At 38.8% G+C, this 17,329-nt stretch overlaps 1 protein-coding gene across 2 annotated transcripts; it reads right to left on the reverse strand.

Annotated features, from left to right (window-relative positions):
- Positions 1-3,743: 3,743 nt before the first annotated feature.
- LOC119476083 (sodium/hydrogen exchanger 6-like) lies at positions 3,744-16,931 on the reverse strand. 2 transcript variants are annotated; one of them, XM_037749274.1, is made up of 17 exons: positions 16,652-16,931; positions 15,172-15,371; positions 14,816-14,893; positions 14,067-14,143; positions 13,826-13,938; positions 13,489-13,594; positions 12,672-12,800; positions 10,930-11,071; positions 10,542-10,647; positions 10,213-10,301; positions 9,687-9,800; positions 6,895-7,006; positions 6,266-6,419; positions 6,020-6,050; positions 5,821-5,909; positions 5,480-5,585; positions 3,744-4,527 (listed from the first exon to the last, which is right to left on the reverse strand). In XM_037749274.1, exons 1-17 carry the CDS (start codon positions 16,929-16,931, stop codon positions 4,216-4,218), a joined length of 2,238 nt encoding a protein of 745 aa, XP_037605202.1. In that variant the 3' UTR covers positions 3,744-4,215. The 2 variants fall into 2 exon arrangements, with proteins under 2 accessions (XP_037605202.1, XP_037605203.1); XM_037749275.1 differs by lacking the exon at positions 12,672-12,800 and having other exon boundaries at positions 4,216-4,527.
- Between the last annotated feature and the right edge of the window lie 398 nt (positions 16,932-17,329).

Here is a 17,329-nt window from a genome sequence, read left to right on the forward strand (position 1 = left end):
AAGTCACCCATCACAGGCTATGTTTTTTTTAAAGCCTGAAAACAGAGCCATGAGGCGGTGCAGAAGTCATGCTCTTCAGTTTGTCTAGTCAAAGGAGAAAAATTAACTTGAGTATCAAAACGAAACGTAAGTAACGTAAATGAAAAAACAAACTGAGATTAGTTGAGCCTTAAAGGAACAGTGTGTAACATTTAGGGGGCTCTATTGCCAGAAATGCAATATAATGTTAGTATGTATGTTTTCATTAGTGTATAATCACCTGAAAATAAGAATCGTTGTGTTTTCGTTACCTTAGAATGAGCCGTTTATATCTAGCTTACATACGGAGCGGGTCCTCTTCACGGAGCTGGCCACCATGTTTCCACATCTGCCACCGTAGCTCTCCTACAAGCTTGGAACACGGGAGAAGTTTCAGCTGGTTGCAATCTGCAACCACGCCACCAGATGCCGCCAGATCCTACACACTGCCACTTTAAACAGCCTAATAATATAGAAACAATATGGGTTATACTGCACAATTTGAAAGAGCAGATGTGTCATTTTGAAGAACTGTTTTTATTTTCTTCTAGTACACTTGCAAGATGTGTGACCGAGACACTGTTAATAACTCAGGACTACACAGGGAACAATCTATTAAATCTGAGATACTTCCTCCTCAACATGAGTTCACATTTTAAAAACATTCACACATAGACCCTATTGCAGTTGTAGCCTACTTTTCACAAATACAACTGTCATTAACAGTTTCTACCAACAGTAGAAACATAAACATTTTCAGATTTTTTGTTTTCGGTGCGGTTGCTATTGTAACATTACAACAGTTTTTTTTCAAAATTTCCATATAAACATATGTTTTTTTATGGTTCAATTACATTTAAACAACAAATGAAAATCAAAAAGGTACCATACTGATAGAAAAAAAATGTAAATTCACTCGTCCATATCTCTGGATGATTATGCAGAAACTTAAACCTCATGTTAAGGATAACGCTTGAAGATCAAAAAGACAACTCATGTGCAGCTTGACACAGTTAAAACAAACATTTGAATATTTGAAAATGGGATTTTTTTTACCAGCAATCAATATCACCCGGTAGAAAAAAAGAACAGACAGGGTTAACTCAGGGGATGCCTCAGTGTAAAATATCTCTCACTGAGGTGGGAAGAGAATATACGGTCTTGGTTGCCAAACAAGGAAAGACACTGCATCAGTAAAACGTTGACGGTATGTTAAACTAACTAAACTATCTTTCCATTGACCTTACTGGCAAATAAAAAAGCCAAAAAGAGGTCACCAGGTTCTTGTTGCATTAAAAATCAGTCCCCAATAGTATAATTTTAAAATACCACATATACTTTTTGATAAAGTATTTTCCAAAATGATTCTATCCGATTAAAATATAAGTGATACTTAAGTGTTTTGCTCTCTTTCGTCATCTTCACTCACCACAGAGAGACAGTCACCTAATGGCCTACTTATACTGGGAATATTCAACATCAGTCAAAGGGTTTTGTGTCATATAAAAAACCAAGAAAGATAATATTACTGCACATTAGCAAATCAAAATATATACAAATCTACATGAAGTAATTGAATATCTGAATAGGCACTTTAAGTCAAAACAGTTCAGCCAGCCCTCAGAGTCATCTTTGATGATACAACATCACAAAGACACGGCAGTTGCTTTTTTTTTTTTTTTGAAAGATGACGACAGAAAACCCAAGAAACGGACATTAGCCCTAAAAACCACGTCAGTAGATTTGGACAATTTCATTCTGGCATCAGCCACACACACACACTCTCGTAAAATACACACACAGGGAAGCTCTAGTTTCCAAGTATAAAGTAGAAGGATCTGCTACAGAACAGAAAGGAGATTATTTTAACATGCACACACATGGTAAAGAACGACCTCCTCGGATGAAACATCCACCTCCCTCGTGACTTCCCTACCGTACAATGTACCTCGTGCTGGGAAGAGTCGTAGTGCTTTGTTAGGGGAAAAAGGTGCATCACAACAGCCTTTCACCACCGAGCAGCCCCATTATTGAACAGGGCAAGATAATCATTAGAGTCACCCCACAAAACAATAAATAAATAATAAATAAATAAACAAATCATTATATAAATAAATCTTTTTTTGTTAAATAAATAAAAAGTGAAAAGACTGATCAAGAAGAGAAGAGGCAGGCAGTGTTAAAAAATGGACTCTGTTATGAAAGCAGTTTGAGTTTTTTGGCCGAATAGTATCTACTTACAGTCTTGTTTCTTTTAAAATTCACTCCCAATACTGCTTCTATCACAAATGTCAATGTTGGCCAATCACAATCCCCAGTTCCTCCTCTTTGAACCTTCTCCATCAATGAGCTTCGAGAGGGAGGCAAACGTACCGGATACTTAGGCACTGTTCAGACATGGTATTACCATGTTTCCTGGGTGATCGGATCACAAGCGGACAGCTCTAAGTACAGGTGTGAACGCACTCAAGACGCATTGAGGACGCACAGAGATCCGATTGCTCACAACACATTCAGAGGTGGCCTGGGCCACATACAGTATGGCCACATTCTTTTAGCAGTGTGTACGCAAATGTGTCATGGGAATAGACAGGCAGCCGTGAGTGCTTGTCTGCCTCGCAACATGGAAACGGCTTTTGTGCTCTACTGTATCCTGTCGGTACAACTGTATTTTAATAATTATTACACAGCTGTGTTGAATACTCGATTCTGATTGGTCAATCCCGGCGTTCTGCGGTCTGTTATTTCTTTATAACAGACCGTTGCTATGTATAACAGACCGTTGCTATGGGCGCAGCTCTGATGTCGGACTCTGGCGGACCGTTTTGGTGTCAAAATAATGATTTCTTAAGTAACCATGTAATAAGCGGGATAATGTAGAGCTAGTGGGTCATTGATGTGAAAGAATCCCAGACAGGGCGATGCGAGAAGAATCGCGAGCATTGGCTCGCTGTACATTATCCCTTACATACAGTATCTTATTTATAGGCTACATATCTACAGACTGGCAGACTAGGCACACAAAGTGCATTATTATCATACTGTCGGAGATGTGTCAGTGTTTTTGTTCTGGTGTTCTGCATGGAGCTGACACCCGTTCGCCCCTCACTCGCTCTCATTCCCAGCCATGAAGCTCTGTACCCCGCTGTTGAGCGGTGTCGACGCCATGGAGGTCCCCAGGGACCGCCGGTACAATAACCTTTTATTTTGATGTTAATAAAATGTACCCAAATTCACGAATATGTAGGATATCACTACTGACATTCGTGTAATATTACAGCACAACATCTGCTGTATTAGCCGTGTGTTTACTACGTGTGTAATTGCATATAGAGCGGGGAAGTGAGACTGGATCACGAGTGGTCACTCGAGACGCATGCGGAGATGCATTTTACTGCGAGGTGTGAACAGATGTACTCAAAGCTGTCCACTTGTGATCGGATCACTCGGGACGCATGTTAATGCCAGATCTGAACAGGGCCTTCGATGAGTAAGATTAGTAATGTGGCTGTAGTGTAAGTACTCTTTGACACCACTGAAATGTAAGTAAGTGGTACCAGAGCAACGTTTTAGAGTGCTTGCACAGTGAGCTAAATGATACTGTAGGTCATCTTACAAATACTTGAAAGAAGCTAGACACATACAGGTCCTGTTGTCAGGAGCAACTTCACCACAGAGAAAAGGGTAAACTGCATATGTAACGTTTAGGGATCGCCCCATAAAGCCGGAGGGAGTTTTTATAGAGCGTAGATCACAGCACTGGCATTACACCACAGTAGTACGAACGTAGGAGCAAATACTACAGCCCCATTTTTTTTTTTAGCTTCCCCCAATGGTGGCTAAATGTGCATCTCGCATGATTTTAAGTAACCTTTAGACTTGAGGTGCACTTGATCTACAGTACCTTGCCTTACATATGTAGTGCATTCACATTCAAGATTACAGTAATCCACCTAAATGGTGAGTTAAATCAAGCGCGCCTCAAGTTTGTCACAAAGCTGAGGCTATTTTAAAACCAGAGTGTTAGAGGTGGTCCCGTCAACACGGCGACTTTTACGTGAAGCAGTTTGTTTTTCAATCAAAAAATCCAAACAAATCAACTAACAGATTTTGTTGTGAAATCTAATTAGATGATTTGTGATTTTTTTTTTTTTAAAGCTGAAAACAACAAACTGCATCCTGACAGTGTAAGGCTTCTTACAGTCTGTGCCTGCGAGGTTCGGAGCGTGGCGGGGAGGGTGGCGGGGGCAGGGTTACAGTGGTCGGGGGCTCCACTGGGTCATCCATGGGCAGGACCAGGCGGGTGCCCCTGATCGCCACTTCATGTTCCGCCAAGCCGAGATCGTGATCCAGACCGTCATCAGACGGGCCGCCTCCGGTGCTGGAGGGGCGGTTGATGGTGCGGGATCCAGATGCATCCGTGCTGACGGTGATGTCGGCGTACATGGAGCTCACGCTGGCGTCGTTCAGGATGAAGTCGGAGTCATCGTCGTGGAGCTGGCCTTCGTTCTGATGGGAGGAAAGAGAAAAAGAAAAGTAAGGGAATGAAAAGATGAAGATGAATCAAGGTTATAATCGTTTTAGTTTTGTTTTTTGTTTTTTTTACTTTTCAATTTTATTTTAGTTTAGTTTTAGTTCGTTTTCAGAATGTGTTTGTTAGATTTAGCTAGTTTCACTTTTTCAGAAAGGTTTAGTTTTATTTTTTATAGACTTAGTTTTACAACAGTTTTAGTTTGTTCTGTTAATATGTAGCTATATACATACAAAATGCATTGTTGGAGAACTGTGTAGGAATGGCCTTAATGTTAAATGTTTAATTTTCACATTACAGCCATTGCAGCATAGCTCCATCTCCTGGAATGTCAAGTCGATTCAATTTTGTGATGACTGCCTTTTTCGGTTGTTATTTATAGCTAAAAAAACTAAAACTGAAATTTATTTACATTCATGTTTATTAGTTTTGTACCCAGACAATATTGTTTCAGTTTAGTTTAAATAAAAGGATACAGTTTGTATTTAATTTCAGTTTACTATAAATATTTTTCACTGCTTATTTTTGTTTTAGTTTACTATAATTACCCTGAGATGAATACAATCACAGGAGAAGGAGTGAAGAACTGGAAAAAAAGTGCTACTTTAAATAAAAGTGAAATACAAATTTCAACACACAAGTTTATGACCTGTTAAGATTCCTAATTATGTCTTTAAATACATGGACTAACACTACAAAAAGCTATTAAGTGAGTTTCAAATTTCATTGTTGTTCATCTTAAATGTGGTAAAACAGGTATATATTATTATATTTATATTCAAATAACAATTAGTAAAGAAACACAAAAAACTCACATATGACACTATTACATCTGTAAATATCCATGTATTTCAGCTGGTCAAGAAGTTACTGATTGGGTCTTTACAAAGTGCTACTTTAACCGTATAACACTATGCAGTGTGTCCAAACCTCATAGGCCTGTGGGCTGGTGAGGCATCGTGCCAGCGGTCCACAACAAGCAGGCATAGTAGCAGTGAGAGGAGGGCCACTGTGGGTCAGGAGGGGCTTCAGGTAGCTGGAGAACAAGCTTTTGTCAAGGATTAGTAACAGTTTTTACAACACTTACTTTGAATGTAATTTCTTTCAGTGTAATTTAATTGGTCAATAATCTAACTATCAGAAGTGCCTTATCTATACAGAAAGATGAAGTTAGTTTGGAAAGAGCTCCCTCTGGTGTCCAAAGCTGAATCGAGCATCCACACTTCTGAAGATGTGATTTTAAATATGTGATCTGTTGCTTAAAAGGATACTTGTGGTCAAAGTTATACCAGATCCTGAAGGGCCAGGCGCTCTCATGTTTGGTGTTCCTCCGCTGCGACCCATCTAACACCGCTGTACTCTGTTACGCAGAACATGTTTAATTTGTTACTGTTTCACTACTTAGACATCTTTACTTTTACAAAAAAAATAATGAAAAACAAGAGATTTCAATCTGTGTGAATTACTTACAGAGTGGTCTTGATCGGAGTCAACACCCACACTGAAAGAGAAAAGGTAGCAGTGGTGACTTTGACAGAAAAACATTCAATAGAGGGGATGAAACAGAGAGACATACAAACTAGGGCTGTCAATCGATTAACAAATATAATCATGATTAATCGCAAAGAAATTAGTGTCGCTAAAAACAATGTGCGTTAATGTGTTATTATGGCGTTAACTTTGACAGCCCTGATACAAACGGATGCCCAGCCTTACGGTATGCTCATGAAAGACAGCATGGGCATGGTGCCTCCTCCACAGATCCACACAGTGAAGAAGACAATTAGGAGGGTGGTTGAAAACATCATCTGACGAGCGTACGTCGCTGTGTCTCGGATTGAAAGAGCAAAGGTCATCGCCCCACGCAGACCTGGAGGAGACGGACAACAAGACAGCGTGAGAATGAGAAACGGGGTGTGTGTTTCACCAGAAGACAGCGTGGGAGAGACGTTGCGTGACGCCTTCGGCACAGTATGCTAATGCAGGTGTTTTTTCCTCTCAGGGCTGATGGTATAGAAACAATTATGTGCACAGACATGTAGGGGGATTTCTATTATTAGCCAGTTTCAATAGTAAATGTCTGCTGACATAGGGGCTGTTATTCATAACAATACTGTATCGAAGTAGGAGTGTTGCTGGTCTAGAAGGAGACTGTCTTCACACGCCATTATCTAGGCTAATGTTTTTTTAACTACAGGCTTGAATCTGCTCTGTTCCACTGACAGTTTATTTTAATGGAACCAAGTCCCAGCTGAGAAGTAGTTTAATCATTTTGGTCCAAGCCTGAGAAACTTAAAAAGGACTCCTTAGTTGACAACAGAGACTTTACTGTCTCCACTCCGTACCTGCAAACATCATGACATGCTGACAGTTGGATCCAATCTTGTTCTTGCGGCCCAGGTTGAGCAGGAAGGACAAAGGGTAGATGTTTGCCGCCCTGCCCAGAAACACCGCCACCTGCACAACGCAGCAAGGTCAAGGACACAATAACACTGCGAAGTAACACAGCGCGGGCAAGCTGGGATGGAAAATAATCGTGGGTAGATGGCAGATCGGAAATTCTACGTCATCGTTGACTAATCTGTGTTTTAAATGTCAATGTTATTCTTGGGCTCCCTGAAGCACTGAAATATTCTTTAAAATACATATACTGCATGAATACACTGCTAATATTATCAGCATTAGTTGCTATCTATAACTGATGCAGAGAGGTCCAGCCTATATAACATATATACAGACGTAGGCAAAATTGTTGGTACCCTTCCGTTAAAGAAAGAAAAACCAACAATGGTCACTGAAATAACTTGAAACTGACAAAAGTAATAATAAATAAAAATTCACTGAAAATGAACTAATGAAAATCAGATATTGTTTTTGAATTATGGTTCAGCAGAATCATTTAAAAAAACAAACTAATGAAACTGGCCTAGACAAAAATGATGGTACCCTTAACTTAATATTTTGTTGCACAACCTTTTGAGGCAATCACTTCAATCAAGTGATTTCTGTAACTCTCAATGAGACTTCTGCACCTGTCGACAGGTATGTTGGCCCACTCCTCGTGAGCAAACTGCTCCAGCTGTCTCAGGTTTGAAGGGTGCCTTCTCCAGACTGCATGTTTCAGCTCCTTCCACAGATGTTCAATAGGATTTAGATCAGGGCTCATAGAAGGCCACTTCAGAATAGTCCAATGTTTTGTTCTTAGCCATTCTTGGGTGTTTTTAGCTGTGTTTTGGGTCATTATCCTGTTTGAGGACCCATGACCTGCGACTGAGACCAAGCTTTCTGACACTGGGCAGCACATTTCGCTCCAGAATGCCTTGATAGTCTTGAGATTTCATTGCACCCTGCACAGATTCAAGACACCCTGTGCCAGATGCAACAAAGCAGCCCCATAACATAACCTAGCCTCCTCCATGTTTCACATTAGGTACAGTGTTCTTTTCTTTGGATGCTTCATCTCTTCGTCTGTGAACATAGAGCTGATGTGACTTGCCAAAAAGCTCCAGTTTTGTCTCATCTGTCCAAAGGACATTCTCCCAGAAGCTTTGTGGCTTGTCAATATGCATTTTGGAAAATTTCAGTCTCGCTTTTTTATGATTTGGTGTCCTCCTCGGTTGTCTTCCATTAAGTCCACTTTGGCTCAAACAGTGACGGATGGTGCGATCTGACACTGATGTACCTTGACCTTGGAGTTCACCTCTAATCTCTTTGGAAGTTGTTCTGGGCTCTTTGGTTACCATTCGTATTATCCGTCTCTTCAATATGTCATCAATTTTCCTCTTGCAGCCACGTCCAGGGAGGTTGGCTACAGTCCCATGGACCTTAAACTTCTGAATAATATGTGCAGCTGTAGTCACAGGAACGTCAAGCTGCTTGGAGATGGTCTTATAGCCTTTACCTTTAACATGAAGGTCTATAATGTTCTTTCTGATCTCCTGAGACAACTCTCTCCGTAGCTTTCTGTGGTCCATGTTCAGTGTGGTACACACCATGATACCAAACAGCACAGTGACTACTTTTCACCCTTTAAATAGGCAGACTGACTGATTACAAGTTTGAAGATACCTGTGATGTTATTTACAGGGCACACCTTAGTTTAACATGTCCCTATGGTCAAACTATTTTACATCTTTTCTAGGGGTACCATCATTTTTGTCCAGGCCAGTTTCATTAGTTTGTTTTTTAAAATGATTCTGTTGAACCACAATTCAAAAACAATAGCTGATTTTCATTAGTTAATTTTCAGTAAATTTTTATTTATTATTACTTTTGTCAGTTTCAAGTTATTTCAGTGACTATTGTGGGTTTTTCTTTCTTTAACGGAAGGGTACCAACAATTTTGCCTACGTCTGTATATATATATATATATATATATATATATATATATATATATACATACATATATATATATATATACATACATATATATATATATACATACATACATATATATATACATACATATATATATATATATACATACATACATATATATATATACATACATATATATATATATACATACATACATACATATATGTATACATATATACATATATATATGTATATATATACACATTATATATATAAATAACATATATATATGTATATATGTATATATACATATATATAATATATATATAACATATATATATATATATAACATATATATATATATATATATATAACATATATATATAACACATATATATATATATATATATATATATATATATATATATATATATATAACATATATATATAACACACATATATATATATATATATATATATATATATATAACATATATATATATATATATATATATATATATATATATATATATATATATAACATATATATATAACATATATATATATATATATATATATGTTATATAGGCTGGACCTCTCTGCATCAGTTATAGATAGCAACTAATGCTGATAATATTAGCAGTGCATTCATACAGTATATGTATTTTAAAGAATATTTATATTACACCTATATATATATATATATATATATATATATATAGGTGGTTTAATGGTTTATATATGGTTATGTGCAACCAAGATTCATTGCCAGATAACCAATCATTTCTGGAGCATTAACACCGATCAGAGTTAAGGATACAAAAGCTCCGATGATGAACATGGGGTTGAACACATGTGACTGGAAGGAGAAGAGAGTCAGACCCATGTAGGAGAAGATGAAGTTCTCGGCCAGGAAGTTCAGCAGCTCAAACAACTGATTGGGAGAAGAGACAAACAACAAATATATATATTTATATTCTAAATAGGGCTGTCAAATTTAACGCGATAACGCGTTAACACAAATGTTTATTATATATATACAGTATGTCATACTAGCTTGTCGTGAAGGAGGTTAAATAACGCTCCAAATTTAAGCTAAATTTCGGCGAGGGAACACTGTCAAGGCCATTTTCAAAGGGGTCCCTTTACCTCTGACCTCAAGATATGTGAATGAAAATGCGTACTATAGGTACCAACGAGTCTACCCTTGTTCTTGCACCGTAAAATCAATCTTTATGATAGGACTAAGATAGAACTAAAAACCAACAAAAGAACCAGAGCTCAGGTAAGATTTATATCTAAATAAAGTGAGTAAATGTGACAAAAGATATGTGATTGCACATCACCTGTTTGGTCCTGTCCTGAGAGTCGGGGGAGAGATTGTTGAAGGTGTAGTGAGCCTGAGTGATCCCACAGAACAGCACAGCCACTACGCCTGGATGAACACAAACATACACAAGTCAAGTGAAAAAAAAACATTAACGTTAAACCCTGGTCACTATAAATATTTGATAGGGTAAAAAAAATTAAAAAAAATACACGACTGAAAACTAAGAATAATCAAATGATTAAAAAGTAATTAAAAGTAATTTATGTTTGTTCCTAAGACTAACACAAAGTCAAAATGTGATGCAGAATTTCACAGTTTAAATTGCATGCATGTGTGAAGGCGTACCTGTGAAGCCGCAGGCCTCAGCCAATAGGAAGGTGCTCCAGGACATGAGGAAGAAGAGAGCCGTCTCTAGCAAGGGGAAATCCCTCAGCTTAGTGAACTTGGTCACGTGACGAAAACTGAAAGTCAAGGAGCAAAACAAGAATTGCCACATCCTCTGTCGACCTGCGGTGTGTAAATGCAAATGAAGTAAGAAAGACATCGCTGTATAAACTGTATAAGTAAATAACCACTGTTCTATCTTATTGTAGAAGGAGACAATTTAGGCTACAACCAGATACAACCTACAACAGATGTTCTGGTTCCAAGTCAAATAAGACTATACTGAAAACATATACTGAAAACTATACTATAAGTATTATGTAATGGTGAGCATTAGGTGAAAGGATATGAGAGCGGTCATGACTCCAGTGGCCACACCAAGAGCAAAGGATCCACTAAAGACGCCCAGGAAGACGCCGAAGGATTTCAACATAGCCATGGCCTCAAAGCTGTGGCTGTTGTCTCCTGCAGGCTGGTACGCCCCGATGGAGCTGTAGGGCAGATAGAGTACAAATAAAATCATTTACATGGAAAAAGGAAGTAGACACTTAACTGGTCAAACGTTAATCACATGCTAACATAAATAAACAAACTGAGATTTTCAAGATGAAGTCAGGCATCAAATCAAACCTGCAGCAACCCAAATCCAATAATGGCTGGATATCACCAGCCTGGTGTTTATCTGATTGTTACTTTTTCTTTAGGGGAAACCAAAATCCTCTAAATTTATAAACAAAAACTTCACACACATGGACTGGAGTTGGGTTTTACAGTCATAAAAAGGGAAAGTTAGGGTGTTTCATGCTTTATTCTAATAAGATTTTGGATCTCTCAGCACCATTTGGTTGATATTCAATAAGAGTATTAATAAGTAGAGAAACAGCCAATTCAGGTGTGACCCCTTTATGAGGAGTCATGCCCAAATGACCTCAAGACCAACAAAGCAAATCAACAGCACTAATATCAGCAGTAATAAACCTTTTACACACATAAATTACCAAAACTTTAAAGGGTAACTTTGATATTTTCCAACCTGTTTTCCCATGTTTTTGTGGCTTACTGACTAATAGGGACAACAATTCCTGAAATTGGTCCAGCATTGAGGGAGAGTAGACGGCAGCCGTTCACATGCTGCAATATGGTGCTATTGGGGCAAGCTGGCACCATCATTTACGTCCACTTAAAGTTCTTGTTTTTGCCATGACAGGCTCTGATTGTTATTATAAGTGTCTGACATTATGGAAAGAGTCTCACTCAAGGAGAAATCTCGTTCTGAAATTTGGCGAGGTGACGTGTCGCCGGAAAACAACGGTGGAATAGTGAAATACATCCATGGTGGAAATGAGAGTGTTTATAGTGTTGGAGTATAGAAAGTGTAGCTTAGTGTTATCCAAAAGATTTTCATAGTCATGGCTTAATATTTAGATGATGTTGACAATGTAGATGAGGTCTTTGAATTCGATGGCCGCCCATATTTATTTGAGCCAGAGTATACGGATATTCAGATTTCACAACAAGACTTCTCGTCGAGCGCGACTTGGACACAATAACAAACAGACTGGATCAAGTGAAAGGTAAGAAAAACATTGTATCTCGCTGTAGGGTCCTTTCTATAATGTTGCCAGACACTTATAATAATAATTTGAGTCTGTCAGTGGCAAAAACAAGCACTTTTAGTGAATGTAATGTTACATTGACACTGCTCACTTGCCCGCGCAGCTCGTTTCCCGGCTACCGGTTACAGTGTTCTCCCTCAATACTGGACCAATTTCATAAATCGTTGTCCCCATTAGTCAGGTAGACACAAAAACATGAAAATATAAGGTCCAGGTGGAAAAATACCAAAGTTACCCTTTAATGAAAAAAAGTAGTATTTTATGGTCATTTGCAGAGTCTATAGAGAAAACTGAAAAAAAGATACGAGGGATGGATATGAAAGGGTAGCAGGGGAGGGCAGTGATCATCCTAATGGGTGTTGGTTCAAGGCTACATTCTAAGAAAAATATCTGCATCGCATCGACTGAGTTGAGATGATCAGGTTCTAATGCTATAACTCTGCCAGGACAATCTCGCAAACAGCCCCCCACCCACCGGGGAGTCACTGTCTGGTTTTCTCCCAACCAGTCCTTCTCCCCCTCTGGCCAGACCGGGCCATCATCTCCTGGGGAGTGTACAGCTCCAGCCCCCTGCCTACCCTGCTTCTCCAAGCGGAGGAGAACACTGCATACATACGTTCAGGTCAAGCAGGCGATGAATGACACGGATGGGTGAAGGAAGGCAAGCAGTGAAATGACAGGGACTGATGTTAGTATGATCCGTGTGCAACGTACAACACAAAAAGATGAATTTGCCACAGTTAGCCTCATTACAGTGTAGGTCATTAACACAGAACTAGAAATTGAAGAATAGGTTCACATCATTTTTTCAAGTCTATCTTAAAGTAACACTTATTTCTCCTGTCCATAATGGCCATTCAAATATTCATTTCTAATGCAATTCTAATTTAAGCGATGATGAATGAGATCCACAGCCATCGTTCTGTGTGAAAATACATTTTTAAGTTCAATTGAACTTTAAAATGAATGACGCTAGTCAGACAAAACAAGCTGTACAAGTATCTTCCAAAGTTACAGGACGCATTTTTGCACAAAAAAAGGGCTGTGGATATCGTCCCCCATCACTGCTATTGGAGACAGGAAGATAATAAAGTATGGGCTAGGGGAAGGCAACTAACAACTCTTGAAATGTGCATATTGTTTTGAGATATACTTTACAAAATGTTAACCTATCCTTTAATGTGAAACTACTGCTGCTTTGATGAAAAAGAAGTGGACAATACTGTAGCTGTATGCGCTGTGTGTGTGTGTGTATGTATCTGCAGTGTGTAATTAAATGAATCAATGCTTACGAAGAGAGGACGATGGCCACGGCATCATTGAGGACGCTCTCCCCAAAGAGTAAAGCGTACAGGTCCACATCTACTTTTAGCTCATTGAAGATAGCCAGCACCGTCACTGAGACACAGAGAGGAGAAAAAAAAACACTTAAATTGGCAGTAGGCAGTATATTTTTGGCATCATTGGGCAAAAATTCCATTATAACCTTTCAGCATATTGTAATTCAAGTGTTCTGAGAGATAACTAGACTACTGCACCTCATCATGGCTCTGTTTTCAAGCTTCCATAATGCACATACAGACAGTCTGTGAATATATAGGTGCTGAAAGCTAACATGGCGCTGCCTACCTGGGTCTGTGGCTGAAACGATGGCCCCAAAGAAGAGGCAGTCAGTAAAGAAGAAATCTCCCCCAAGCTGGCCCACAACTTTCATGAAGGACACAACGCCATACATGATCAGCCTAAGAGGAAAGAAGAAAGTCATAAAAGACACTGGCACCTCTTGCCCATTCAATAAACTCTATAGCTTTAATCTGTTACTCTATATCAGTCTGAATGTAGATATTTTAGAGATAAACAAATGACTTACCCAATAACAAAGCAGGAGATAACAGTTCCCACGAAAGCATAGGCCAGGATGGAGCCGATGTTTCTGAAGAAATGTCTCTGAGACGGACAAGGACACAGATTTATCAAAACAGAGGCTGTCTAGTACTGGTATGAGGGGTGGAAGTTACACAAAAGATAATTGATAAAAATGGAGGTGATGAAAATGCATGCGAATTGAAAAATGTAGTGATAAATTATCAAGTGATTTTATCAATTTAAAGTCGATTTGACTAAAACAGTCGTGATATGATGAAAACAGAGCCGTGTTTCATCATTTTCACAATCTTACATTCATCATTCACTGCACAAAATTGACATTTATCATTTAAGGAAAGCGGCCTCAAGGGCTGTTTTCACCATATCATGACTGTTTTAGTCAAATCAGCTTAAAATGAATCAAATCACTTGATAATTTATCGCTCCATTTTTCATTTCACCTCCATTTTTATGGCTCCATTTTTCAATTCACATGCATTTTCATCACCTCTATTTTCATCAATTAATTTTTGTTAATTCCACCCCTCATAGTACTAGTAGTTAGTCTGGGGCAATATAGACAAATATCACAATAATCATTAAAAAAGCAGCTCAATATGTTTGCAAACTTAGAGAATAACAAGGCCTATTAATAAAAACATATTAGCTTATTTTTTAAAGGTCTAATTTGTGAAAAATCCCAATCTTTCAATTACATAATTAGTGTGGCATAAGTCGTTTTATCCCTCTTACCCTTTTCAGACTGTAACCGGCGTGGAAGATGATCGGAGGCAGCAAAATGTTGAAAAACACTTCTGGGTCAAAGGTCACCTGAAGACAGTAGTAAGTTTTAAGAGGTTATACAGCTATTTTCAAGTAGTGAATTCCCCATGTGTTCAACCTGACACCTTTCCAACAGCCCAAACTAGTATATTAACACAATTTACCAATATATTCATAGACAGTGATTATGTCTAGATACATGACAAAGTAAGCAGAGGTTGTTTTTCACACAATAAAACATATTTTTCTGCTGGTAATTTCATACGAGAGCAGCACACACACACAAAAAACAACCACTTGCACCCTCCATCTGTTCATCCCCTTGCCTTTCTCAGCATCTCATCGTCCTGCACTTGGTGACCATTGCCCCGGCTGACTTCCCCCTTCAGAGTGTACTCGTAGAATCGCCCGCTGACGTTGACCAGCAGGGTAGCGGGACTGGCGTTGACAGCACAGCTGAGGATCACGTCACTCATGCTCTGGGGCACGTGGACGCCGAACCGCAGGATCACACCCACCAACAGGCCTTCAGGGAGGAGGAGAGAGGGAGTTAAGGAAAAGCAGTTAGCCAAGGATCTGTAGTAAATAATAATTGTAATTATATAATTTATTTAAATTAGGGCTATCCCGAAGACCATTTTTTGGGCTTCAAAACTTCGGTGAGAAATATTCTAAGGTATTTGGTGTGCTAAATACTAATTAGATTAGGGTCTTACAAAAAATATTAAAGGTCCCATATTGTAAAAAGTGACATATTCATGGTTTTTATATTATAAAGAACGTTTAAGTGCGATATAAATACTGTGAAAGTATCGAAACGCTTAATCCACAGAGAAATACACAAAGCCCGTATTCAAAATGGAGTTTTTGAAACAAGCTGTCAGGATTTCTGTCCATTTGTGATGTCACAAATATACAATATTTAGACCATTTCACAGTTTTAAATGTAAACATTCAAAATGGGTCTCAGTTTATTTCTTGTTGCAGTGTATGTGAATGACATCAGCTGACATGAAGTAAACATGGACCTAAGCTGTTGCCTAGCAACGCAATTCTGTAGCAATTCCATTGAAATGTACTAAAACGGAGCGTTTCAGACAGAGGGTGAATATTCAGGCAGACAGTGCGCGGAAATTAAAGCTTTTTTTTAACATTGAAGCATGTAAACATGTTCTAGTAGAAACCCAAAATACAAGTATGAACCTGAAAATGAGCATGATATGTCCCCTTTAATTAGGACAAGTATAGGGGCATCATTGCAAAAGATCATTTATTCAACCAATGCTTCTCACTGCATACTGATAACAGGTTGACTAGTTAAAGGGGATGATGAGCTACTTTAATGTCTTATATTTTCCAATAATTGTAGCTGTTACCAATTTATTGATTTAACAACTAACAAAAACACAACAAAATGGCAATACCACCATCCTTAAGCAGTTATGTAATATGTAACAGTATAATACTGAATAAATGATATTCCTTTTGAATGCCTAAATTAACAGTATGCTGATCTGATATCATACAGCCTCTTGTATGTCTCCTGAAACCTGAGAACAAGCTGTCACTGAGCTTACTGGTTGAGTTTGAGAATCTAATGCTGGGAGCCAGCCAAGGCCTATAGAAAGGAGGCTGGGACAATGGTCTTGGAATGTGTGGTATTGTGCATGCGCAGTGTAACTGAAGTGCAGGCCAGATTCTACTGCGCATGCGTGTTACCCGGTAGATATGACGCGTGTCCTAGCCTCCTTCAATAGGCCTTGGAGCCAGCTAGCATTGATGCTAATGCTGAGTTACAGGTCTTACCATAGATCATGGCAAGTCCTGTTTCGTGCAGGAACCTGAACCGTCGGTGTTTGAACAGCCATATGGTTAAAATGGTGAGAGTTAGCAGCATAATGAAGATGAGTAGGTTGGCACTGTCCTGTCGGTGGCTCTCCTCAGCCAGCCTCTCTGTGGAGATGTTGTCCATCGCACTGCTGCTGTCTCCTCGGCTACCGACGAGCAGCAGAGTCAACAGAAAAGACAACAACTGAAGCGCTTTAGACGGTTTAACACCAACAAAGCGTCTCGGTGTGAATCCCATGGTGGCCTCTCTGTGAAACGGTTCACATTTGTGGTTGAATTAGTGTCGTTATAAGGTGGAAAAACTACTACTGCGGCCAAATGACAGCTTCTTCCGCAGCTGTTATCAAAACACTGCAACTTCCGGTTCTTCAAAATAAAAGTCAGCCTATGTGCCTAGTGGTACTCATAACAAACAAACAGCGACCCCTTTATGCATGGTGTTTGAAGGTTGAGATTTGTTGTCATGACACAGTAACATGAAAACATAAACACAAACAAACAAACAAGAATAAAACTTCTTTAAAAAAATTATTTTTATCCTGGGATTTCTCCCCTCTGTGTCAAGTGCAAAAGAGAGGTTGGGTCTTACATACATTGCGTTTGGGACTGCCATCTGATATCTAATTTCTGGGGAAA

The sequence above is a fragment of the Sebastes umbrosus genome, chromosome 17, assembly GCF_015220745.1.
Source record: "Sebastes umbrosus isolate fSebUmb1 chromosome 17, fSebUmb1.pri, whole genome shotgun sequence".
Lineage (NCBI taxonomy): Eukaryota > Metazoa > Chordata > Actinopteri > Perciformes > Sebastidae > Sebastes > Sebastes umbrosus.